At 39.5% G+C, this 27,388-nt stretch overlaps 1 protein-coding gene across 8 annotated transcripts in view; it reads left to right on the top strand.

Moving 5' to 3' along the window:
* Positions 1–27,388, top strand: part of cadm1b (cell adhesion molecule 1b) — a 621,285-nt gene that overhangs the window by 480,133 nt on the left and 113,764 nt on the right. For 7 of the 8 annotated variants that reach the window (XM_062059921.1, XM_062059918.1, XM_062059920.1 and 4 more), the window contains 3 exons: positions 10,465–10,623; positions 19,451–19,547; positions 20,919–21,091. In XM_062059921.1, the coding sequence (XP_061915905.1) occupies positions 10,465–10,623; positions 19,451–19,547; positions 20,919–21,091 (429 nt within the window). Of the gene's footprint in view, positions 1–10,464; positions 10,624–19,450; positions 19,548–20,918; positions 21,092–26,045; positions 26,463–27,388 lie in introns of those variants that run through there. The other variant, XM_062059923.1, reaches the window with a different exon arrangement.

Genomic DNA, 27,388 nt, shown 5'->3' with positions numbered 1-27,388 from the left:
ATGCTGTATAATAGACTGTATTTATATTATACCTGAATGTTTATTGTCTATTGTGAGCAAACTGTGGTGCTGAATTTCCCCCAGCGATCAATAAAGTACTTTTTATTCTATTCTATATCTGAACTGGTCTCTGAAAGGCAGCAGCAGATTTCACACTGATTTGCAGGTGATGTTCATACACAGTTCATTTTGTGCACCAGTAAAAAAAACATAACGTTGCCTTAAATTTGAAGAAAAAAAATAAATATATATTTTTCACTAAAGAAGGGTTGGGTGAATGCGCATATAAAACCGGTGGGGTTCGGTACTTCCAACAAGGTTAAGAACCACTATTCTAGGGAGTGCTCACGGCCCAACCCTATGGTTAACAAACACTGGTTTAAATAATATGTATTGGATATGCCATCCATCCAGCCATTTTCTACCACTTGTCCCTCTCAGGGTCGTTTTGGTTTAAATTCTGCGTAAATTTTGCTCCATAGTCATTTTTCTAACGTGCTTTTTGAGTCTGCCTGCAAGATGTTGGAATCCAGAGATGTTCCCAGATTGTAAATGAAACCACACCACACCCCAGCCTCTCCAAAAGTATAATTACATTTTTGAAAATGTACACTGGTTAAATAGACATTTTAAAGTTGTCACTGCTCATTTTATGTCCAGACACGGTCAAAAATAGACTCTACAAACATTATATACTGTAGATCATAGGTGTCAAACTCAAGGCCCGGGGGCCAGTTCTGGCCCGCCACATCATAATAATAATTTTTCCATAAAATCCTTTTTTTTTTTTTTTTTTTTTTTTTTAACTAAATGTGTTCGTTCTTTCAATTTTGACAGAAAAAAAAATGCATATTTTAAACTTCAATAATATCTGATCATGCCAATTATATTATTATATATTTGTTAGTATTGTCAGTTTTATATTATGATTTTAAAGCAAGTTATACATAAAAAAAAATCTAATATTCAAATGCATATGCATTCCGATTAATCACAGGTTATTACCTGCATGCATAACGTAAATTAATTTAAAAAAATCGGCCCTCTGAAAGCAGCCATTCCTGCGATGTGGCCCTCTATAAAAATGAGTTTGATACCCCTGCTGTAGATGATCCCAGTCACAACATTAGGTACACCTGCATACTCTCCAATTGAGTCATAACTGCATAAAAAAAACTGTTGTTTTTAGCAAAAATGTATGTCACGATTTGATGAAAATATTACTTTATCGTACCTTTTTTGTGTTTCGTCTTAGCTTTAAGCAAAGGGGGAGGATCTCTTCCCTGAGTTAATTAGTACTATCACCAGTTGTACTTTTAGGTGTGCTAAGACTACATTTAGGGCTGATTGGCTAATATATACATTAGCAGTATTGGTTTTGCAATCAATTATCAAGCTGGAAGGATTTCAATTGGCAGGTTCTGGCACGAGAGAGAATCAGCACAGAGGGTGGCAAAATTACCATAAATTACAGTAGCAGTATTTTAATATTGTGCAAATGGGCTTGTCTGCAGCTGCTGAGAATCTTGTGTCAAATATGCAATCGTTATGTGAAACAGCCTGTAGAAGATTTAATCATAATTCAGACTCACGGTTAGAAGTAACTCCATTTTTTGAGGTCACAGTAACATTTTAGTGCTTCGTATTTTGCACTGCGGATCAATAGCGATTAAAAATACCTTAAAAAAAAAAAAATAGCGAGTTGACCCTTATTGTAGGAGACAAGAGGTAGTGCTAACTGTCTTAACATGAGCCCTGAGGCAAAGCTCGGAATTTTCTGCCAGCGCTCAGATATTCCTCATGAGCTTTGTAAGAAGAATGAGATGCCGGAAACAAGCTCCCGAAATTAGTTTCCTCCGTATGCCTGGATGGTGGATGGCATTTAGCCAAGAGCTCATAAAAGAGCTGCAGCCAAAGGTAGTGCAGGAGTCCAAAATTAGTTTTCCTGGTACTTACAGGTGATACCCCACTTTTAGGTCAACTGACAAAAGCCACGTTTTGACAAAGCGATGCAGTAAAGTTCAGTTCCAGCGTGTGAAGGCTGAATTCAACATTTCATCAGTTGCAACCACGTAACATAATAATAATAATGGATTAGATTTATATAGCGCTTTTCTAGACACTCAAAGCGCTTCACGGAGAAGTAACAACTAGAGGTGTCCGATAATGGCTTTTTTGACGACATCCCATATTTCGATATTGTCCAACTCTTAAATACCGATATCAACCGATACCGATATATACAGTCGTGGAATTAACACATTATTATGCCTAATTTTGTTGTGATGCCCCGCTGGATGAATTAAACAATGTAACAAGGTTTTCCAAAATAAATCAACTCAAGTTATGGAGAAAAAAATGCCAACATGGCACTGCCATATTTATTATTGAAGTCACAAAGTGCATTATTTTTTTTAACATGCCTCAAAACAGCAGCTTGGAATTTGGGACATGCTCTCCCTGAGAGAGCATGAGGAGGTTGAGGTGAGCGGGGTAGGGGGTAGCGGGGGGTGTATATTGTAGCGTCCTGGAAGAGTTAGTGCTGCAAGGGATTCCGGGTATTTGTCCTGTTGTGTTTATGTTGTGTTACGGTGCGGATGTTCTCTCGAAATGTGTTTGTCATTCTTGTTTGGTGTGGGTTCACAGTGTGGCGCATATTTGTAACAGTGTTAAAGTTGTTTACACAGCCACCCTCAGTGTGACCTGTATGGCTGTTGACCAAGTATGCCTTGCATTCACTTGTGAGTGTGTCAAAAGCCGTAGATATTATGTGATTGGGCCGGCACGCAAAGGCAGTGCCTTCAATGTTTATTGGCGCTCTGTACTTCTCCCTACGTCCGTGTACACAGCGGCGTTTTAAAAAGTCATAAATTTTACTTTTAAAAACCGATACCGATAATGTTAAAACCGATACCGATAATTTCCGATATTACATTTTAAAGCATTTATCGGCCAATAATATCGGCAGTCTGATATTATCGGACATCCCTAGTAGGAACCCATCATTCATTCAATCCACATTCACACTTGATGGTGGTAAGCTACATTTTGTAGCCACATGGAAGCACTTCTGGTTTTTATTTGGGGGTAAAACATTCAACATACACTATATTGCCATCCAAATGATGAGAATCAGGTGTCCTAATCACAGGTGTATAAAATCAAGCACTTAGGCATGGAGACTGTTTCTACAAACATTTGTGAAAGAATGGGCCGCTCTCAGTGATTTCCAGCGTGGAACTGTCATAGGAGGCCACCTGTGCAACAAATCCAGGCGTAAAATTTCCTCGCTCCTAAATATTCCAAAGTCAACTTTATTAGAAGTAAAGTGAAGAGTTTGGGAACAACAGCAACTCAGCCACCAAGTGGTAGGCCACGTAAACTGACAGGGAGGGGTCAGCGGATGCTGCAGCGCATAGTGCGAAGATTTTCTGCACAGTCAGTTGCTACAGAGCTCTAAACTTCATGTGACCTTCCAATTAGCCCACGTACAGTACGCAGAGAGCTTCACGGAATGGGTTTCCATGGCCGTGCAGCTGCGTCTAAGCCATACATCACCATGTCCGATGCAAAGCGTGGGATGCAGTGGTGTAAAGCACGTCGCCACTGGACTCTAGAGCAGTGGAGACGCCTTCTCTGGACTGATGAATCACACTTTTCCATCTGGGAATCTGATGGACCAGTCTGGGTTTGGAGGTTGCCAGGAGAACGCTACATTTCGGACTGCATTGTGCCGAGTGTGAAATGTGGTGGAGGAGGAATTATGGTGTGGGGTTGTTTTTCAGAAGTTGGGCTTGGCCCCTTAGTTCCAGTGAAAGGAAGTTGGAATGCTCCAGGATACCAAAACATTTTGGACAATTCCATACTCCCAACCTTGTGGGAACAGTTTGGAGCGGGCCCCTTCCTCTTCCAACATGACTGTGCACCAGTGCACAAAGCAAGGTCCATAAAGACATGGATGACAGAGTCTGGTGTGGATGAACTTGACTGGCCTGCACAGAGTCCTGACCTGAACCCGATAGAACACCTTTGGGATGAATTAGAACGGAGACTGAGAGCCAGGCCTTCTCCACCAACATCAGTGTGTGACCTCACCAATGTGCTTTTGGAAGAATGGTGGTAAATTCCTATAAACACACTCCGCAACCTTGTGGACAGCCTTCCCAGAAGAGTTGATGCTGTAATAGCTGCAAAAGGTGGACCGACATCATATTGAACCCTATGGGTTAGGAATGGGATGGCACTTCAAGTTCATATGTGAGTCAAGGCAGGTGGCCAAATACTTTTGGCAATATAGTGTAAGTGGACTTTGCTGTGAAAACATATTTTCAGTTTCAACGGAAATATTAATGCCTGTGTAAATATACTATTCAATGTGATGAAAATCAAAGTTTCTTTCAGTTAGCAGTCTTTTTGTCAAAGTTTGATGGAAAGAATCGTGTTTAAGGAGTGTTTACTGGTGTGTTGTTTTTAAAGCTTCCTTGCATCCGTCCTATCTGAAAGGCAGTCTGATTTACTAATGCAATATTCTGTTCAAACAGCGTTTGACAGTGGCAAGTGTCACCCTGGCAGAGGTTATGCTTGATTGCACTGGGATTGATCAGTGGTTGGTGCTCACAAGTGTGTTTTGATTAGACGTCTCTGCCGCAACACTCAAATCTTGTCCGCATTGAGATTCAAGTCCTTGGGACGATTTGATTTGCGGCTGTTTTTCTTCATCTGCGCGTGGGTGACGTTGATAATTGACAAGCCTCGGTCCGCACATTGATAAGCATGCCCCCGTCTTCAAGACAAAGACCTCTTAAATGTTCCAGGCGGGTTTTTTTTGGTTTTTTTCCACTAAAACACAAATGATTTTGGTTTTTGTTTTGTAGGAATCTCAATAGCAGATGGCACACTTTTTGTTCTTGCACAAACACTGTGAAAAGTACGCCCACATTCAGAGTCACAGTAACTGGCAAAATGTTCAAAAGTCGACATCAAAGATGCAGCCTTCCTGTTTGTACGTGTTGTCGGGCCTTGGATAGTCGGTCAACTCAGGTGACCTTATACTTTCTCTCCTCAGACAATAAAATATGTATAGGGCTTCATTACACCCCAAGAAAGCACATTTTGCAGAGTTTCCACACTCTGTTTACTCACTTACTAATAATCAATTAATTTTGCCTTTAACCTAACTGATCAATGCTAGGACCAAAATTGTTCAATCTCTACATAAATGACATTTGTAAAGTTACAAAAGATTTAAAGTTAGTATTATTTGCGGATGATACAACAGCGTTTTGTTCAGGAGAGAACACACAAAAGCTAATACATATAATAACAGAAGAAATGAACAAATTAAAAAGATGGTTTGACAAAAACAGACTATCTTTGAATGTCAGTAAGACTAAAATAATGCTATTTGGTAACAGTAGATGGGAAAGACAAATACAAATAGACAGAATAGAAATTGAAAGAGTAAATGAAACCAAATTTCTAGGTACAAACCCCGTTTCCATATGAGTTGGGAAATTGTGTTGGATGTAAATATAAACGGAATACAACGATTTGCAAATCATTTTCAACCCATATTCAGTTGAATATGCTACAAAGACAACATATTTGATGTTCAAACTGATAAACTTTTTTTTTTTTTCAAATAATCATTAACTTTAGAATTTGATGCCAGCAACACGTGCCAAAGAAGTTGGGAAAGGTGGCAATAAATACTGATAAAGTTGAGGAATGCTCATCAAACACTTATTTGGAACATCCCACAGGTGAACAGGCAAATTGGGAACAGGTGGGTGCCATGATTGGGTATAAAAGTAGATTCCATGAAATGCTCAGTCATTCACAAACAAGGATGGGGCGAGGGTCACCACTTTGTCAACAAATGCGTGAGCAAATTGTTGAACAGTTTAAGAAAAACATTTCTCAAGCAGCTATTGCAAGGAATTTAGGGATTTCACCATCTACGCTCCGTAATATCATCAAAGAGTTCAGAGAATCTGGAGAAATCACTGCATGTAAGCAGCTAAGCCCGTGACCTTCCATCCCTCAGGCTGTACTGCATCAACAAGCGACATCAGTGTGTAAAGGATATCACCACACGGGCTCAGGAACACTTCAGAAACCCACTGTCAGTAACTACAGTTAGTCGCTACATCTGTAAGTGCAAGTTAAAACTCCTATGCAAGGCGAAAACCGTTTATCAACAACACCCAGAAACGCCGTCGGCTTCGCTGGGCCTGAGCTCATCTAAGATGGACTGATACAAAGTGGAAAAGTGTTCTGTGGTCTGACGAGTCCACATTTCAAATTGTTTTTGGAAACTGTGGACGTTGTGTCCTCCGGACCAAAGAGGAAAAGAACCATCCGGATTGTTATAGGCGCAAAGTGTAAAAGCCAGCATGTGTGATGGTATGGGGGTGTATTAGTGCCCAAGACATGGGTAACTTACACATATGTGAAGGCGCCATTAATGTTGAAAGGTACATACAGGTTTTGGAGCAACATATGATAAATGATAAATGGGTTATACTTGTATAGCGCTTTTCTACCTTCAAGGTACTCAAAGCGCTTTGACAGCGCCTGAAGAGCTGCAGCCCGCCACCGTGGCCCCCACTCCCTACCCTCTGTTGCAAGTCTCGAGATGTTGTAATATGTGTATGTGCTTTGCTATGGAGGGATTTTCCCACTCCAGACTGGGCCCCCTTATGAACCCAGTCTAGATTGTATTTTTTATACTCATCCCCCCCCAGCGTTGACCTTTTTCCCATCTTTTACGGGGCGTCTTGTGGCGACCCATCAGCGTCCCTGTTCTGTTTGTCTCATTTTGAACGGGTTGGTGCTGAAAACAAAGTTTTGTTGTACTTGTGCAATGACAATAAAGACCTACCTACCTACCTAAGATATTAATATTCGTTATTTAATGTATTTTTTTCTTTAAAAAAAAAAAGTTTTTTTAAATGAAATCATTTAATTATAAAGTGATTAAAATAATAATGAATTAAAATTACGATTTGAATGCGAACCGATTATATTTTAGCACCCCTACTGCTTGCTACATTTCCCTTACTATCACCATTTGTTAGGGGTGTAACGTTACACAAAAATTTCGGTTCGGTACGTACCTCGGTTTAGAGATCACGGTTTGGTTCATTTTCGGTACAGTAAGAAAACAACAAAATATACATTTTTGGGTTATTTATTTACCAAATTTGCAAAATCTTCCACCAAAAATATTTTTCCTAGTGGAATATTTGATGTGAAGTAATGGGAACCTTGGATAGGTCAATAATTCATAATAACATTGATTTTGATTCAATATTATGTTTTGAGCAATGACAGTTTGAAAGAAAAAAAAAAACAGCTTTGTTTTATTAGTCAACATTGCAACTTTTTCTAAATTACATTTAACCTTTAAGCTTTTTTATTTCACTTTTGTTATGTTTTTGTTTATTTTAATAGCATTTTTAGAATGTGGGCCTTTAAAACATTAGCTGTGGGCCGCAAATGGCCTCCGGGGCACACTTTTGACACCCCTGCTAAAGATAATAAGAAATTAAATGTGATAAATCTATGGATAAAAAGCAGAGCCTGGCGACGCATGCACGTTTATCATAACTCTCTCGCTGTCTCTGTCTCTGCCCCTCCCTCACCAATGCTGCTGCATGCGCACAATTTGTTTTGTTTTTAACCCCTTCTTAACCCTGGACGTACATTGAAAATACACGCAACCCTAACTCAAAATGCCGGACATTTGAGGCATTTAAGAAACTCCGCCCTGACAGCTCCGCAAAACAGGACATGTCCGGTGAAAAGAGGACATAGGTCAGTCTATCGTAGCCCGTTAGCTGCTAGCATTCCGTGTGTTGTGCCTCAGTGTGCATTGTTTACACAACGTACGTTACGCTACTTAATATGTCCGTGTGGAAACTCGTTCGGTACACCTCCGAACTGAACCGGAACCCCCGTACCGAAACGGTTCAATACAAATACACGTACCGTTACACCCCTACCATTTGTTACATTTTAGTTGTATAAAATAATAGAATAATATTGATTGTCTCAAGTGCAATGACCACCTCCAAGTTCCACTACATTAGGTTGTCAGCGGGTCTTCGGAGGGCAGATGTGCGTTACATGAAGTAAGCTTCCATACTGTAGGTGCGTACTGGTGATAGAATAACAGTGTTTTGCCCTCTCGGAGTCCAATAGTGCTCCCCTGTGACGAGGCTGAAATGGAAGTGCGCCGCAGGTCAGAGTGGGGCCGTAATTATTTCCCCACTTCATTAAGTGTGCGTAAACCATCATACTCAGCACTGCGGCTAATGCGATGCCCCCGTGGCATTGTAATGCTCTCCAAATGAAGGCCCCCTCTGACAGCCCGGGGGGTCGAGTGGACAGCAGATTACTGCCAGGTTCGCATGACAAGGCTTCACCCTAAAGCGGTAAGAATAGTCATTATCAGGCTTATGACCCACATGCTTTACGAAATCACAAGCCCTGGGCTCGTCTCAATCCTCCCCTTGGTAGGTGGCGCTCAGGAGTCATTCATTATATGTAAATGCCTTTTTGCCCACTAATGCTTAATACGAGACGAATCGGCCAACAAACCCCCACATACCGTATTTTTCAGAGTATAAGTCGCTCCGGACTATAAGTCGCACCGGCCGAAAATGCATAATAAAGAAGGAAAAAACATATATAAATCACACTGGAGTATAGGTCGCATTTTTTGAGGAAATGTATTTGATAAAAGCCAACACCAAGAATAGACATTTGAAAGGCAATTTCAAATAAATAAAGAATAGTGAACAACAGGCTGAATAAGTGTACGTTATATGAGGCATAAATAACCAACTGAGAACGTGCCTGGTATGTTAACGTAACATATTATGGTAAGAGTCATTCAAATAACTATAACATATAGAACATGCTATACGTTTACCAAACAATCTGTCACTCCTAATCGCTAAATCCCATGAAATCTTATACGTCTAGTCTCTTACGTGAATGAGCTAAATAATATTATTTGATATTTTACGCTAAGGTGTTAATCATTTCACACATAAGTCGCTTCTGAGTATAAGTCGCACCCCCGGCCAAACTATGAAAAAAACTGCGACTTATAGTCTGAAAAATACGGTATGTTATACCGTCGGAAAGGTCTGGTTTGTGCCGACGAGAGTATTTTCAAGTGGGAACATTTCATGTTACCATGACGAGGCTATTCACGAATAAACAAACAAAAAAAGGGCCAATTGAATGGGTACATACTAGAGATGTCCGATAATATCGGACTGCCGATATTATCGGCCGATAAATGCTTTAAAATGTAATATCGGAAATTATCGGTATCGGTTTCAGAAAGTAAAATCTATGACTTTTTAAAACGCCGCTGTACAGAGTGGTACACGGACGTAGGGAGAAGTACAGAGCGCCAATAAACCTTAAAGGCACTGCCTTTGCGTGCCGGCCCAATCACATAATATCTACGGCTTTTCACACACACAAGTGAATGCAAGGCATACTTGGTCAACAGCCGTACAGGTCACACTGAGGGTGACCGTATAAACAACTTTAACACTGTTACAAATATGCGCCCACACCAAACAAGAATGACAAACACATTTCGGGAGAACATCCGCTCCGTAACACAACATAAACACAACAGAACAAATACCCAGAACCCCTTGCAGCACTAACTCTTCCGGGATGCTACAATATACACCCCCCGCTACCCCTTACCCCCCACCCACCTCAACCTCCTCATGCTCTCTCAGGGAGAGCAGGTCCCAAATTCCAAGCTGCTGTTTTGAGGCATGTTAAAAAAAAATAATGCACTTTGTGACTTCAATAATAAATATGGCAGTGCCATGTTGGCATTTTTTTCCATAACTTGAGTTGATTTATTTTGGAAAACCTTGTTACATTGTTTAATGCATCCAACGGGGCATCACAACAAAATTAGGCATAATAATGTGTTAATTCCACAACTGTATATATCGGTATCGGTTGATATCGGAAATCGGTAATTAAGAGTTGGACAATATCGGAATATCGGATATCGGCAAAAAAGCTATTATCGGACATCTCTAGTACATACCTATTTAATGGACGATTGCTCTGATCAAACGCCAAAAGACAAGATTACCTCCTCTTGTAGCTCAGTAATCCTTTCACGTAGCTCGGTGCTTAGCGTCTCATTTTGTTCACACACTTGTGTACTTTAAACCTGGCTAAAAAGTTTTGACGTCCAATGTTTGGTTATGGCTGCATGGCCATCGGAAGAAGCCGAGCGGCACCGGCCTTCCTCCATTAAAGCGCACCGTTATGACAGGTAATGTGCTGGTAATGATGAACTGGCTCATTATGCTGTTTGTGCTGCGACAGGATTTAAAATGAATGTTTCAGCTCTTTCAGCGGTTAACCTCTCCAACCCTTCTTGTGTCGCTTTTATTTATTTTTTTACAGGAGAAACAACAGTGGAAGAGACGTACGACAGGATGTTTACTGTCACCAGCCGAGTACGATTGTCTGTCAGTAAAGAGGACGACGGCGTGCCCGTGGATTGCATCATTGACCATCCGGCGGCCAATGACCTGCTGGCACAAAGGAACTTGGAAGTGCTATGTGAGTCAACTTCATGGTGACATATTTGGCTATTTCAAAGATAAACGTTCAGTTCACATTTGGTGCCACATAGCAATTGATCAGTACAGAAAGTACTGCCCATGAACAGTAAAAGAACTAAACCCCTTGTTTTAGTCATGCATGACATCATGTGGGACCACAATTTAAGGAAGTTATAGGGAAGCTAAATATAAATCTGCACTGCAACTCAACTTAACAACTTCACAAATACAAAACCCAAAACCAGTGAAGTTGGCACGTTGAGTAAATGGTAAATAAAAACAGAATACAATGATTTGCAAATCCTTTTCAGCTTATATTCAATTGAATAGACTGCAAAGACAAGATATTTCATGTTCGAACTGAGAAACTTAATTTGTTTAGCAAACAACTATAAACTTAGAATTGAATGGCAGCAACACATTGCAAAGAAGTTAGCACAGGGGCATTTTTACCACTGTGTTACATGGCCTTTCCTTTTAACAACACTCGGTAAACGTTTGGGAACTGAGGAGACACATTTTTGAAGCTTCTCAGGTGGAATTATTTCCCATTCTTGCTTGATGTACAGCTTAAGTTGTTCAACAGTCCGGGGGTCTCCCTTGTGCTATTTTAGGCTTCATAATGCACCACACATTTTCAATGGGAGACAGGTCTGGACTACAGGCAGGCCAGTCTAGTACCCACACTCTTTAATATGAAGACACACTGTTGTAACACAGGGCTTGGCATTGTCTTGCTAAAATAAGCAGGGGCGTCCATGGTAACATTGCTTGGATGACAACACATATGTTGCTCCAAAACCTGTATGTACCTTTCAGCATTAATGGCGCCTTCACAGATGTGTAAGTTACCCATGTCTTGGGCACTCATACACCCCCATACCATCACACATGCTGGCTTTTACACTTTGCGCTTATAACAATCCGGATGGTTCTTGTCCTCTTTGGTCCGAAGGACACGACGTCCACAGTTTCCAAAAAAAAAATGAAATGTGGACTCGTCAGACCACAGAACACTTTTCCACTTTGCATCAGTCCATCTTAGATGAGCTCGGGCCCAGTGAAGTCGGCGGCATTTCTGGGTGTTGTTGATACATTTTTAGTGACCAAATTTAGTTACTGACAGTGGTTTTCTGAAGTGTTCCTGAGCCTATGTAGTGATATCCTTTACACAGTGATGTCGCTTTTTGATTCAGTACCGCCTGAGGGAACGAATTTATGTTTGTTACGTGCAGTGATTTCTCCAGATTCTCTGAACCTTTTGATGACATTACGGACTGTAAATGGTGAAATCCCTAAATTCCTTGCAATAGCTGGTTGAGAAATGTTGTTCTTAAACCGTTCGACAATTTACTCACGCATTTGTTGACAAAGTGATGACCCTCGCCCCATCCTTGTTTGTGAATGACTGAAGCTGCGTTTATACCCAATCATGGCACCCACCTGTTCCCAATTAGCCTGTTCACCTATAGGATGTTCCAAATAAGTGTTTGATGAGCATTCCTCCACTTTCTCAGTCTTTTTTGCCACTTGTGCCAGCTTTTTTGAAACGTGTTGCAGGCATCAAATTCCAAATGAGCTAATATTTGCAAAAAATTATGTTTTCCAGTTGGAACATTAAATCTCTTGTCTTTGCAGTCTATTCAATTGAATATAAGTTGAAATTGATTTGCATATCATTGTATTCTGTTTTTATTTATCATTTACACAACGTGACAACTTCACTGGTTTTGGGTTTTAAACCTCAGTTCATAATAAGTTTTATTTGTAAGTCTTACTATTAACATTGATGAGCTTTACACTTCTAGGGCTGCTTAAAGGGGGACTGCGCTTTAGTGGAATTTTGCCCATCATTCACAGTTCCTATGTGAGACAGAAACACAAGTCTTTCCCTTTTCTGTGCAATCTAAACATTGAAGAACTGCTGGAACAACGTGGCTAACATACAGGCAATGGGGAGTCATGTAATCCGCCGATAAACCCCCCCCCCCAAAAAAAATATTTAAAAAAACGACAACCCTGCTCGATTATCATGCTGTGACCTGCATATTAACAACACTATGACGACATTAGGCCCTCTACCGGCAACAGTTTAGGAACTTCAGGTCCCTGGCACCTCTAGTTCTTGGAACTATAGGTTTCTGTCGAAGTGTGTGGTTTGTGTTTCCACCACATTTCAGGGTAGTTTATACAAATCAGGCTGATGACGTATGGAGGAGTGGTTTAATACATTTCTACACTGATACCATGTAAATCACAGGTGACACAACGGACGTGACTAGGATGGCGGAAGCACATATTATTTTCAAGGCTTAGGTCAGGCTGATTACAATGAAAAGTACTAATCAATTATAGAAAAGAAGGGCAAAATGAAGGGACTCATTCAAACTGATAACATTTAATTTACATACAATTATTCAGTGCTAGAATTAATACATTCTAACTAAAATCAATGATAAATAATAATATTAAATATGTTTCTTAAATAAACTGTCGATAACATTTAAATGCAAATGAAATGTTGTGTTTATGTTGTGTTACGGTGCGGATGTTCTCCCGAAATGTGTTTGTCATTCTTGTTTGTTGTGGGTTCACAGTGCGGCGCATATTTGTAACAGTGTTAAAGTTGTTTATACGGCCACCCTCAGTGTGACCTGTATGGCTGTTGACCAAGTATGCATCGTATTCACTTGTGTGTGTGAAAAGCTGTAGATATAGTGTGACTGGGCCGGCACGCAAAGGCAGTGCCTTTAAGGTTTATTGGCGCTCTGTACTCCCTACGTCTGTGTACCACTCCGTACAGCGGCGTTTTAAAAAGTCATAAATGTTACTTTTTGAAACCGATACCGATAATTTTGAAACCGATACCGATAATTTCCGATATTACATTTTAAAGCATTTGGACATTTCTAATACAGAGTATTTCAATGGTTGGAATCTGCGCTTTTGCATGATATACTAGTTACTATGCAGTGTTTCCCACACATTCATTTATTTGTGGCGGCCCGCCACGAAAGCATTAAGGCCGCGATCAAACTTTTTTTTTATTTTTTTTAATTTATTTATTTATTATTATTATTTATTTATTTATTTTTGTCTGTCCTGTCCAGCTTCTTAGGCAAATCATATAGTTGATGTAGATGCCCATATCGGCTGTTCAGATTTACTTTACAAAAGAGAAGTGTAGGATCAAGATTTTTGGAGCTCTTTGTTCAGTGGATCAGATGTTTGATGAAGCTCTGTGTCTATCTACCACCACTACTGTTTTCTGTTTATTTGTTACTGACTGTGGCAGGACACCTCTGCCTCTGTTTCACTTTATGTTGCTGGTAAATAATATGGTTGTAGTAGTAGGCTAAAGTTAAATTATTTAGTATGCACTAATTAAAGGGGCAGAGCTTTAAGAGACATTTTAGCTTTTATATTTTTATAAGATATATTTTTTGTAAGAACCACAATTAATAAATATATTTCAGTGAATAACTTATTGTTCAAATCTGTATATAAATATGTACATAAAGTGTTGTAATTATATTGTAAAATGGATGGATGGACGTTTAAAACAAAACTGTTATTATTAATTAGTAAGTATACATTTTTTTAGCCTTTTTAGAGAAAATCATATCATTGTAGTAAATTATGCAAATTACTCGATGATTTCATGGTGACCACGCCCATAGCCACGCCCCCACCGCCACAGGTATCTTGGCAGTTTATGGGAAACACTGCTATGGTAATTGAATTAGTTACTATGGTAATTGAATTAGTTACTATGGTAATCGAATTAGTTACTATGGTCATCTAATTAGTTACTATGGTCATCTAATTAGTTACTATGGTCATGTAAGTCACAGCAGCTCAGACGAAGCACCAAGCAGTGTGGGTGGGGAGCGTTTCCACAGAGTGTTTCCAGAGCCTGTAATGTGGGTGTCAGGGACAGACGCGGAAGGAGATTTTTACAACAAAGTTCTAAAGCTTAGTGATATATCACATTTTTTTTTTACCCTTTACGTTCATATTTCGCTGTTTGTTGCATTTTTGTTGCGTTTTGCTTGATTGTAAAATATGTGGATGGAGAGGGGGTGTGACGTTCATATGTTGTCAATATTCAGTGTTTTATCCTTCATAGTTAATATTGTAAATCCCACATTCTTTATTTTCATGTACATTCTGGGTGTCTCATTCAGTAAAAAAATTGGGTAACATTCCATTCCTTTTTTTAAGGTGTTCTGTCATAACGTTTTTAGCTTTCAATCAGGCATTATTGTGACGTTTTGTATTAGTGTTCCTAAAATCAGATATACCGGCCCCCAGACACATTTATTTCTCTAAATTTGGCCCCCGAGTCAAAATAATTGCCCAGGCCTGCTGTAGTTGTACTTTGTAATATTAAATCTACTGTCATTTTAGTTGACTAGATGTCATGAAATTTAACACTAAAATACATATTAGTCAAAAATATAAAATAACTATGCTTAAAGCTATTGTGCGTTAAAAAATTGCTGGTAGAGTTTACGGGCTTCAAGCCAAAAAAAAAAAAATTGCATTCTTGTGGCCCTGGCCTTAAGAGTGGACACTACTACTCTGTATTAACTATTAATTATAAAGTAGGTACTGTTGCTCTTCTTAATTGTCTCAATCAATCAGTGGCCCCAACAGCCCCCAGTCTCAGGATCCTGTGGAGGTGACCAACAGATCCTTGACTGAGTAGATTATTTAGGCTGCTATACCGTGCCACGAAAGGTTAGGTCACCCTTTTGAAGACGGTGTGGAATATTCATTTCGGACTTCTTTTTTTTTTTGTCTGACCTTTCAAGGAAAAACAGAGAGCTTTACTGAAACTGCTTGACATTTCGGTATTCTTTGGCACGCATTGATAAGGGGAGAGAAACCATTTTGCTGTAAGCTACTATAGTAGATGTCACATGTGCACATTGGATAATCCTTTTTTCATCCCACACTACATTTTACTTCTGGCTATTTTTCGCTACAGTCCACGTTTTCAGAGGTCAATAATCATTATATTTTGGTTTTGATTGCAGGTAGGACGGACAGAAAAAGGGCAGTTTTTTTTTTTAGAAATATGAAGGGGTTGGTTGGGGCACATTTTACTGTAGTGTGAAATGCTCATCTTTAAAACAGCTATCCTATCCTTTTAATGGTCCTTTATTAGAGATGTCCGATAATGGCTTTTTTGCCGATATTCCGATGTTGTCCAACTCTTAATTACCGATTCCGATATCAACCGATACCGATATATACAGTCGTGGAATTAACACATTATTAGGCCTAATTTTGTTGTGATGCCCCGCTGGATGCATTAAACCAGGGGTGCTCATTACGTCGATCGTGATCTACCTGTCGATCGCAGAGGGTGTGTCAGTCGTTCGCCAGCCAGGCATTAAAAAAATAGTCCTAAAAATGAGCGATCATGAATATTCACTATGACGTCACTTTCGTCACTTTGATTGACATTCACGGCACCCGAGGGTCTTCTGAGATGACGCTGGCTGCTGCCAGCTCATTATTAAGAAAAAAATTACCGACAGGAAGGCGAGAAACACTTTTTATTTCAACAGACTCTAACAGCGCCGTACCTGTTGTCAAAACTCCAAAGACCGACTGCACAGTTCCTGCCTTCACAATAAAAGCTCTGCTTCATCCTGCTTGCGCTAAGAGTCTCAGAAAGCTGGCGTGCACAAGCTAGCAAGCTACGGAGTTAGCCGCCAATGTAGTTCTTGTAAAGTGTATACAAAGGAGTACGGAAGCTGGACAAATAAGATGACAAAAACCAACCACTTTCATGTGGTATTGGACAGAAAGGAGGACTTTTTTTCTCCTCCATTTGAAAATGCGGACGTTATCAGCACCACTGTCTGATTCCTATCAATGCAAGTCATCAGAATCAGGTAATACACCAACTTATATTCTTGTCTTCATGAAAGAAAGGAATATATGTGTTAAACATGCATGTATTATCATTAAACACCTTTAACTTGTTAACAATATTAACTATATGTGTTAAACATGCTTGTATTATCTTTAAACACCTTTAACTTGTTAACAATATTAACTATATGTGTTAAACATGCTTGTATTATCTTTAAACACCTTTAACTTGTTAACAATATTAAGTATATGTGTTAAACATGCTTGCATTATCTTTAAAAATCTTTAACATGTTAACAAAAACATATATTTTATAAATAAGTAAATATAAATTATATATATGAATGAGGTAGATCCCCACGACTTGATCGATTGAAAAATAGCTCGCCTGCAGAAAAAGTGTGAGCACCCCTGCATTAAACAATGTAACTTTACCATGAATTGATTAACGTGGACCCCGACTTAAACAAGTTCAAAAACTTATTGGGGTGTTACCATTTAGTGGTCAATTGTACGGAATATGTACTGTACTGTGCAATCTACTAATACAAGTTTCAATCAATCAATCAAAAACAAGGTTTTCCAAAATAAGAGAACAACTTCAACTCCAGTTATGGAAAAAAATGCCAGCATGGCACCGCCATATTTATTATTGAAGTCACAAAGTGCATGATTTTTTTTAACATGCCTCAAAACAGCAGCTTGGAATTTGGGACATGCTCTCCCTGAGATAATCCTAATACTCACTACAACTATGGGAAATACTATACTTTGACTTTCACAAGGTGCATTATTTTTTATTTTTTTTAAACATACCTCAAAACAACAGCTACAAAAACAATGAAGGCACACAGCTTCAGTCTAAATCAGACCTGGGCAAATTAAGGCCACATGCGGCCCGTTAAGCTTTTCAATCTGGCCCGCCGGACTTTCCCAAATAATTTTTTTAGATGTTTAAGATGTAAAGTGTAGCTGCCATTATGATGTGCACTCATGTTTTCTAATGACCGTAAGTCTTCAACTATACAAAGTATTTCAATGGTTTGAATCTATGCTTTTGCATGATATTTTAGTGACTAGTGTTATCCTGATACCAATATTATTTTGATACTTTTCGGTACTTTTCGATACTTTTCTAAATAAAGGGGACCAGACAAAATTGCATTATTGGCTTTATTTTAACAAAAAATCTTAGGGTGTGGCGGACCTGTACTTTTCAGCGGCGGTATGGTGCTGAATATGATTCATTAGTATCGCGGTACTATACTAATACACGTTTACCGTACAACCCTATAAGTTACTATGGTAATCTACATCACAGCAGGTCAGACGAGGCACCAAGCAGTGTGGGTGGGGAGCATTTCCACAGAGTGTTTCCAGAGCCTTAAATGTGGGCTGTCAGGGACAGACACGGAAGGAGATTTTTACAACAAAGTTCTAAAGCTTAGTGATGTATCAAATATATCAGATTGTAGATGTTTTTTGTTTTTTTACCCTTCACATTCATATTTCGCTGTGTTTGTTGCATTTTTTGTTGCATGTTCTCAATATTCAGGGTTTTATCGTTCATAGAAAAAATAAAATTCCATTCCGTTTTTAAGGCGGTCTGTCATAACATTTTTAGCATTCAATCAGACTTTATTGTGAGGTTTTGTATATATACAGTCATGGAATTAACACATTATTATGCCTAATTTTGTTGTGATGCCCCGCTGGATGGATTAAACATAGCGGGGGTGTATATTGTAGCGTCCCGGAAGAGTTATTGCTGCAAGGGGTTCTGGGTATTTGCTCTGTTGTGTTACGGTGCGGATGTTCTCCCGAAATGTGTTTGTCATTCTTGTTTGGTGTGGGTTCACAGTGTGGCGCATATTTGTAACAGTGTTAAAGTTGTTTATACTTCCACCCTCAGTGTGACCTGTATGGCTGTTGACCAAGTATGCTTGCATTCACTTATGTGTGTGTAAAAGCCGCATATTTTATGTGACTGGGCCGGCACGCTGTTTGAATGGAGGAAAAGCGGACGTGACGACAGGTTGTAGAGGACGATAAAGGCAGTGCCTTTAAGGCACGCCCCCAATATTGTTGTCCTGGTGGAAATCGGGAGACATTCGGGTGAATGGTTGCCCCGGGAGATTCTCGGGAGGGGCACTGAAATTCGGGAGGGTTGGCAAGTGTGCTCTACGTCCGTGTTTTACCGGATATGTACCACTCCGTACAGCGGCGTTTTAAAAAGTCATTCATTTTACTTTTTGAAACCGATACGATAATTTCCGATATTACATTTTAAAGCATTTATCGGCCGATATCGGACATCTCTATCCTTTATTTTTTAATTGTTATTCCAACATTAAATCCTTCTTCCTTGTCTAATGTTGTATTTAAAAAAAAACAAGGTTATTGCAAGCAAAAAAAATCTTTATTTTAAATATTTGCCATAAAATGTAAAATTGTGTTTTCTCCAAGTAATCAAATAAACAAATCGATAGATTACTAGAACAGCAGTTTATTCCATTCAAAAATTCCTGCTCATTTTTATACTTGGCAAATTCAACTTGCCTGATCCCGTACGTTCGACACCCTTGATGTGCAGCAACGACTCATTGGCCACCTAATAATGTGAACTACAGCCTTCCCTTCACACGTTTTAAGGGTAACAATTATTTTGTTATAAAGTCATTGCGGAAAAGCCTGCAAGACAAACAATGGGGTGCTGAATATTTAACAATTTGACACGAAAATCAAAAAGGGATCTCTAATCTCAAATTCAGCTGTCTTGCTCCAGAGAACACTATGTAGGCGAGCTAATTGCATCGATTCCACAATGTGAAAAATCGCGGCGGTTTGTATTGAGATATCATAAATGCCACAACCAACCACGGTCTCCCCTATGTGACATAAGCTCGTTCTCAACATCAACACTGGTTTATTTTCAGATAAACCAGAAGTGAAGATTGTGGTGACGTATCCTGAAGGGTTAACTCGAGAAGGTGACAATCTCGATCTGACGTGCATCGCAGAAGGAAAACCACAGTGAGTGCATACTAAGTGACGTTCTCTTTTCTGCATTAACCTTCACATGTACAGTCGTGGTCAAAAGTGTACATACACTTGTGAAGAACATAATGTCATGGCTGTCTTGAGTTTCCAATGTGATAGAGTGATTGGAGCACATACTTGTTGCTCACATAAAACATTCATGAAGTTTGCTTCTTTTATGAATTTATTATGTGTCTACTGAAAATGTGAGCAAATGTGCTGGGTCAAAAGTATACATACAGCGATGTTCATATTTGCTTACATGTCCCTTGGCAAGTTTCACTGCAATAAGGCGCTTTTGGTAGCCATCCACAAGCTTCTGCTTGAATTTTTGACCACTCCTCTTGACAACATTGGTGCAGTTCAGCTAAATGTGTTGGTTTTCTGACATGGACTTGTTTCTTCAGCATTGTCCACACGTTTAAGTCAGGACTATGGGAAGGCCTTAATTCTAGCCTGATTTAGACATTCCTTTACCACACCCTCCACACCCATGATTGTAAATAATGTAAATAGTTCAATGTGATTATCTTGTGTGATGACTGTATTATGATGATAGTATTTATCTGATAGTATATATACCTGTATCATGAATCAATTTAAGTGGACCCCGACTTAAACAAGTTGAAAAACTTATTCGGGTGTTACCATTTAGTGGTCAATTGTACGGAATATGTACTTCACTGTGCAACCTACTAATAAAAGTCTTAATCAATCAATCAATCAAGTGTTTGGTGTCATTGTCCTGTTGGAACACCCGACTGCGCCCAAGACCAAACCTCTGGGCTGATGATTTTAGCTTGTCCTGAAGAATTTGGAGGTAATCCTCCTTTTTTATTGTCCCATTTACTCTCTGTATAGCACCAGTTCCATTGGCAGCAAAACAGGCCCAGAGCATAATACTACCACCACCATGCTTGACGGTAGGTGTGGTGTTCCTGGGACTAAAGGCCTCACCTTTACTCCTCCAAACATATTGCTGGGTATTGTGGCCAAACAGCTCCATTTTTGTTTCATCTGACATCACATGGACACAGATAAGACCTTCTGGAGGAAAGTTCTATGTATAGTTTTGACCCAGCAGATTTGCTCACATTTTCAGTAGACCCATAATAAATTCATAAAAGAAGCAAAATCCATGAATGTTTTTTGTGACCAACAAGTATGTGCTCCAATCACTACATCACAAAAAAATAAGAGTTGTAGAAATGATTGGAAACTCAAGACAGCCATGACATTATGTTCTTCACAAGTGTATGTCAACTTTTGACCATGACTGTAATTGTCATTAGACAGGCCTCTTCTTAGACAGGCTGAGTCTTGATTCCCGTGCTAGTGTGTGAAGTCCTATGTGCATATTTGCAGTCCTCACCAGATCAACTGGCTGAGGGTGGACGAGGACGTGCCGCCTCACGCCGTGGTCACAGGCTCGGATCTTTACATCGAGAACCTCAACAAGTCCTTCAACGGCACGTATCGCTGTGTGGCGTCCAACGCTGTGGGCGAGGCCTACGATGACTACATCCTCTACGTGTATGGTGAGTAGTACACTACCTCCCCACCACCACGGTGAAGGCCTAGGGACTGTATTTGATGGTCTATGGCAGACCTGGGCAATTTAAGGCCTTTTCATTTAAAGCTTTTCAATCTGGCTGTAGCTGCCATTATGATGTGCAGTGATGTTTTCTAATGACCGTAAGTCTTCAACTATACTAACTATTTACATGCTTGGAATCTGCACTTTTGCACGATATACTAGTTACTATGGTAATCTAATTAGTTACTATGGTCATCTAAGTCACAGCAGCTCAGACGAGGCACCAAGCAGTGTGGGTGGGGAGTGTTTCCAGAGCCTGAAATGTGGGTGTCAGGGACAGACGCCGAAGGACATTTTTACAACAAAGTTCTAAAGCTTAGTGATATATCACATATATCAGATTGTAGGTGGGGTTTTTTCACTCTTCACGTTCATATTTTGCTGTTTGTTGCATTGTTGTTGCGTTTCACTTGATTGTAAAATATGTGGATGGAGAGGGGGTGTGACGTTCATATGTTGTCAATATTCAGTGTTTTATCCTTCATAGTTAATATTGTAAATCCCACATTCTTTATTTTCATGTATAGAGATGTCCGATATCGGACTGCCGTTATTATCGGCCGATAAATGCTTTATAATGTAATATCGGAAATTATCGGTATCGGTTTCAAAAAGTGAAATTTATGACTTTTTAAAACGCTGCTGTGTACACGGACGTAGGGAGAAGTACAGAGCGCCAATAAACCTTAAAGGCACTGCCTTTGCGTGCCGTCCCAATCACATAATATCTACGGATTTTCACACACACAAGTGAATGCAAGGCATACTTGGTCAACAGCCATACAGGTCACACTGAGGGTGGCGGTATAAACAACTTTAACACTGTTACAAATATGCGCCACACTGTGAACCCACACCAAACAAGAATGACAAACACATTTCGGGAGAACTTCCGCACCGTAGCACAACATAAACACAACAGAACAAATACCCAGAACCCCTTGCAGCACTAACTCTTCCGGGACGCTACAATATACACAAAACACCGCCCTCCCCCAATCTCGCCCACCTCAACCTCCTCATGCCTTCTCAGGGAGAGCATGTCCCAAATTCCAAGCTGCTGTTTTGAGGCATGTTAAAAAAAATAATGCACTTTGTGACTTCAATAATAAATATGGCAGTGCCATGTTGGCATTATTTTCCATAACTTGAGTTGATTTATTTTGGAAAACCTTGTTACATTGTTTAATGCATTGACGGATGCATATATCCACATTTATCCATAATTAAGAGTTACTTATTTTATATGACTATAGTCATATTTTAAATAGCTAATGTTCCATCTTGTACTCTTTTCCTTTTTTGCATCGTCTCATGACAAAGTGCTTGCACTGTGGACGGCCTTGAAGTAGGAGGCAGAGAAGAGGAGTCCTCCCTGCTTCCCTTCTCGGGCCGACTTGAGATAACGGACACAATGGGCATCTGTGCGGGCGTGAGGGCGGGGGGAGAGATTGAGGAACAGAATGTTTTCGTGATGGTTTTCAGACCGATCTGGACCGGGCTAAGGAACGCTTGGGTGCTGGGTTGGTCTCAGGTTTGTCCTCTAAGCTTTGAGAATAAACCACAAAATACCAACTACTGCCTGTTGATTGAATATAAACATCAGTTTATTGCCATAAAAAGAATCTGGGAGAGACTAGCAATTTGAATTCCCCATTGGAGGAATGCTGGTCGACGCAACAGCATCCAGCGGGGCATCACAACAAAATTAGGCATAATAATGTGTTAATTCCACGACTGTATATATCGGTATCGGTTGATATCGGAATCGGTAATTAAGAGTTGGACAATATCGGAATATCGGATATCGGCAAAAAAGCCATTATCGGACATCTCTATTCATGTACATTCTGGGTGTCTCATTCAGTAAAAAAAAAATTAAATTCCATTCCGTTTAAGGCGGTCTGTCATAACGTTTTTAGCATTCAGTCAGACATTATTGTGAGGTTTTGTATTAGTGTTCTTAAAAATAGATATACCGGCACCCAGACACATTTTTTTTCTCAAAATTTGGCCCCTCGAGTCAAAATAATTGCCCAGGCCTGGTTTATAGGAGCTTTGCCTTGAAGTAGATGTTTTGTTATTGTTGTTGTTGCTGTTGAATCGTAACTCATGTTGGATTGTCATAATATTAGGGACACCTATAAACATGATAAAATTACAAAAAGGACGATGCTCAGTTCCAGGTATCTTTTTACAGAATGTCTGATAGATGCCGTGCCTCAATTATTAAGGTTAAATGAATGGTCTTTACTGCCATCAGAGTACAGTGAGAGTTGTGGGTGTTTCATCCACACACGCACACACACACACGTACACACACAAACACACACACACACACACACACACACACACGTACGTACACACACGCATGCACAGTTTCTATAAAGTTGAAGTTGACATTGGAATTTAAAGAGAGTGCACAACATTGTGATTTACAGTACCCAAACACATTTTGTGGCAGAAGTCTTATGATTTCATGGCATCATTGATGGTGTGCTGGTCTCAGACTATTATTGGCTTGTTGTTGACATTTGTCCATTTAAGTTTATATTGTTAAATTAGTATTTTCCTAAAATTGTATGGCACATTTATTCTGTAATGCGCCGTAAAAGTGACTGTGACTGTTGATTATTTTTGATATAGCAGTAGCCAGAGCAACGTTGTCCGGACATGTGGTGATGGTGTTAGTTTATTTCGAGCATGCATACAGTTACAACATGGTGCATCACATCTTTACAGTTTCTCATTACAAAATGTCTGAGGAGTAGGAAGAAGCAGAGCTGATTTAATTCTACCCCTTTTTCGTTTCATAGCAATTTGTAACACATTTGTTCACTTCCCAGGCTCAATCTGTGACACAGACAACACATAAATAAGTAAACAATCGATCAAGGTCTCACGAATAAATAGTTGTTTATTAGTTGTAGTTCAAATAATGAGATACATGATTGTCTCATTTTTGATTAGTACAGTGGTTCTTAACCTGGGTTCGATCGAACCATAGGGGTTCGGTGAGTCGGGCTCAGGGGTTCGGCGGAGGTCAAGACACACCCGACTCATCGTGTAAATAAAAAATTCTCCATATCGGCGTATTACGGATACGGCAACAGCAGAAGTCACACTGATTTGCAGGTGTGTAATTTGTTGTGAGTTTATGCACTGTGTTGGTTTTGTTGTTTGAACAAGGTGATGTTCATGCGCGGTTCATTTTGTGCACCAGTAAAAAAAACATGGTAACACTTTAGTATGGGGAACATATTAACCATTAAATAGTTGCTTATTAACATGCACATTAGTAACATATTGGCTCTTAACTAGTCATTATTAAGTACTTATTAATGCCTTATTCGGCATGGCCTTATTATAACCCTAACACTGGCCCTAACCCTCTAACCCTAACCAAATAACTCTAAATTAAGTCGTTGTTACTTAGAATATGTTCCCCTAGTGTCCAAAATACTCTTAATTAAGTTGTTATTACTTAGAATATGTTCCCCATACTAAAGTGTTACCAAAAACATATACCTTTGTCTTGAATTTGAAGAAAAAAAAACATTTTATTTTTCACTAAAGAATGCGCATATGAAACTGTTGGGGTTCGGTACATCCAACAAGATTAAGAACCACTGGATTAGTAATATTGGTATGTTGTTTGACTTCTTTGCTGAATTCCTTCCATAATTTACCGATATACGTACATACTGAATATTTGTACTATACTGGTTATATTTCTCTTCGTTTGTTGAGAAGAATTGTTAAACATTTTGGAGTAACAGGTTATAGTTTGCAAATGCACCGAATTGTTCAATTTCATTATTTTTGATTTAATACATCAAGGGCTTGAGTGTTCTCTATATCTAACATTATATAATTATTCTAACTGACCATTTTTGTTACACGGTTAGCCAACAAAGCATACGTTTGTAGATAGGGCTGGGCGATATGGCCTTTTATTAATATCTCGATATTTTTAGATATCATATATGGCCCCTTAGTTCCAGTGAAATGAACTTTGAATGCTCCAGGATACCAAAACATTTTTGGACAATTCCATGCTCCCAACCTTGTGGGAACAGTTTGGAGTGGGCCCCTTCCTCTTCCAACATGACTGTGCACCAGTGCACAAAGCAAGGTCCATAAAGACATGGAGGACATAGTCTGGTGTGGATGAAGTTGCACAGAGTCCTGACCTTGGAACAGACTGAGAGAGACTGAGAGCCAGGCCTTCTCGACCAACATCAGTGTGTGACCTCACCAAGGCTACTACAGAGTCCATTACAATGGTGGGTGAGCACTCTGGGTACATTTATTCCATATACGGATAATCCGGTGATGTCTTTCCCAATCGGTGACATCACAAGATGGGCAAACTCCAAACGGGTTGTTTGGAGGAATGGTGGAAAATTCCTATAAACACACTCCGCAACCTTGTGGACAGCCTTCCCAGAAGAGTTGAAGCTGTAATAGCTGCAAAAGGTGGACCCACATCATATTGAACCCTATGGGTTAGGAATGGGATGGCACTTCAAGTTCATATGTGAGTCAAGGCAGGTGGCCAAATACTTTTGGCAATATAGTGTATCTCCGCAATGCCTCCACGGTTTGATCTCAGACCTTCAGGACTTGTACAGATCCCAAAATACACAACAGGTACCAATAAATAAGAAAGTTTTGTTATTGGCTTTAAATCCAGACCATTGCTAGTGTAGTGGTCCACACAGCTGACTTCTAAATGGCATTTCCTGTATGCTTGCCTTGTGGGTGTACCCTCAGCCCAGACATTATTTGTGTCCTACTTGAAAAGGCAGAAGAATACAAAGAAAAAGTGAAATAGTTTCTCTTTGAATGTCTTCGAGGACAGTTGCTGAATGGTTGTTTGTCTTTATTTACAGATGCCAACAAGTTCTTCTCAAACCCTTCCACTAAGAACTTGTCAAAAAGCACAATTGGCGAGATGGACCGGGCGTTAAAAGACCTTTTCATTTATGTGCACAAATGCACATTTTCAACAGCTGTCATCATAATTTGCTCCCGGGACAGATAAACAAACCGTAACATGGCTGCTTTCTGACAATGGCTGTCAAGTCGACTTAAACGAGCCGCGCCGAGTACAAATCAAAACAATATTGTTGTGAAAGCTGCAATCAGATCTTTCATAAAAGCTGCAACAGTCCTATTTTATACAACTTTTGAGGCCACACAGCTTCTTGCGCCTCACATCCCGCTGTTTGAGCACAGTTTGAGTAGGAGTGCCTGTGCCCACAGCCCAAATCAAGCAATCTTCCGCAGCATGCAAAAAAAATAATAAAATCAGATACAATTTCATTAAGCCGTCACGGTTCTGATCATGTAAGTATAGGAAACTGTTTATTCAAAACAACTTGTAAGGCAAACGATAAGTTTTAGCAACAAAGTAAGTTTTAAGAGGAAACAAAAAACTACTGCACTAAATGATATCTACAGCTGCCATGATGTACAGTATGATCGTGTCTGGGCTTTTATTATTCTGTACAGCATGTATCGATGGATAAACTGTGCAGGTACACGGCTTAGCTGCGTGATGTGAAGGTTGCAATTTAATTAAATGTATGTTTAATTAATCATTATGTTCTTTTTATTCATAAATATACACATATACCGAGTCACACCAAAGACTATAAAAATGGGAGCCGTTACCTCCCTGCTTGGCACTCAGCATCAAGGGTTGGAATTGGGAGTTAAATCACCAAAATGATTCCCGGGCGCGGCCACCGCTGCTGCTCACTGCGCCCCTCACCTCCCAGGGGGTGAACAAGGGCATGGGTCAAATGCAGAGGACAAATTTCACCACACCTACACTGCAAAAACTGAAATCTAAGTAAGATGAAATATCTCAAATAAGGGTGATATTTGCTTATTTTCTGTCTGATAAGATAATTCTTCTCACTAAGCAGATTTTATGTTAGAGTGTTTTACTTGTTTTAAGGATTTTGGTCCGAAATGATCTCAGTAAGATATTACAGCTTGTTGCTGAGATGTTATGACCTATATTGGTAAAACGTGCTTGAAACTAGAATATCAACTGTTGTGTCATCAACACTCACAAGTATAAAACTACTTTTTTGAAGTAATAATTTCTTACTTCAAGCATGAAAAAAAACCATGATGCCAAGATAATGGCACTAGCATTTACTTCATTTAAGAATATTTTTCAACATATTGAGCAAAAAGGTGTAATTTTTTTTTCTACCAAGAA

Source organism: Entelurus aequoreus, linkage group LG10 (assembly GCF_033978785.1).
Source record: "Entelurus aequoreus isolate RoL-2023_Sb linkage group LG10, RoL_Eaeq_v1.1, whole genome shotgun sequence".
Lineage (NCBI taxonomy): Eukaryota > Metazoa > Chordata > Actinopteri > Syngnathiformes > Syngnathidae > Entelurus > Entelurus aequoreus.
Note: the sequence above shows the minus strand (reverse complement) of the source record. Positions and strands in the feature narration are given on the sequence as shown.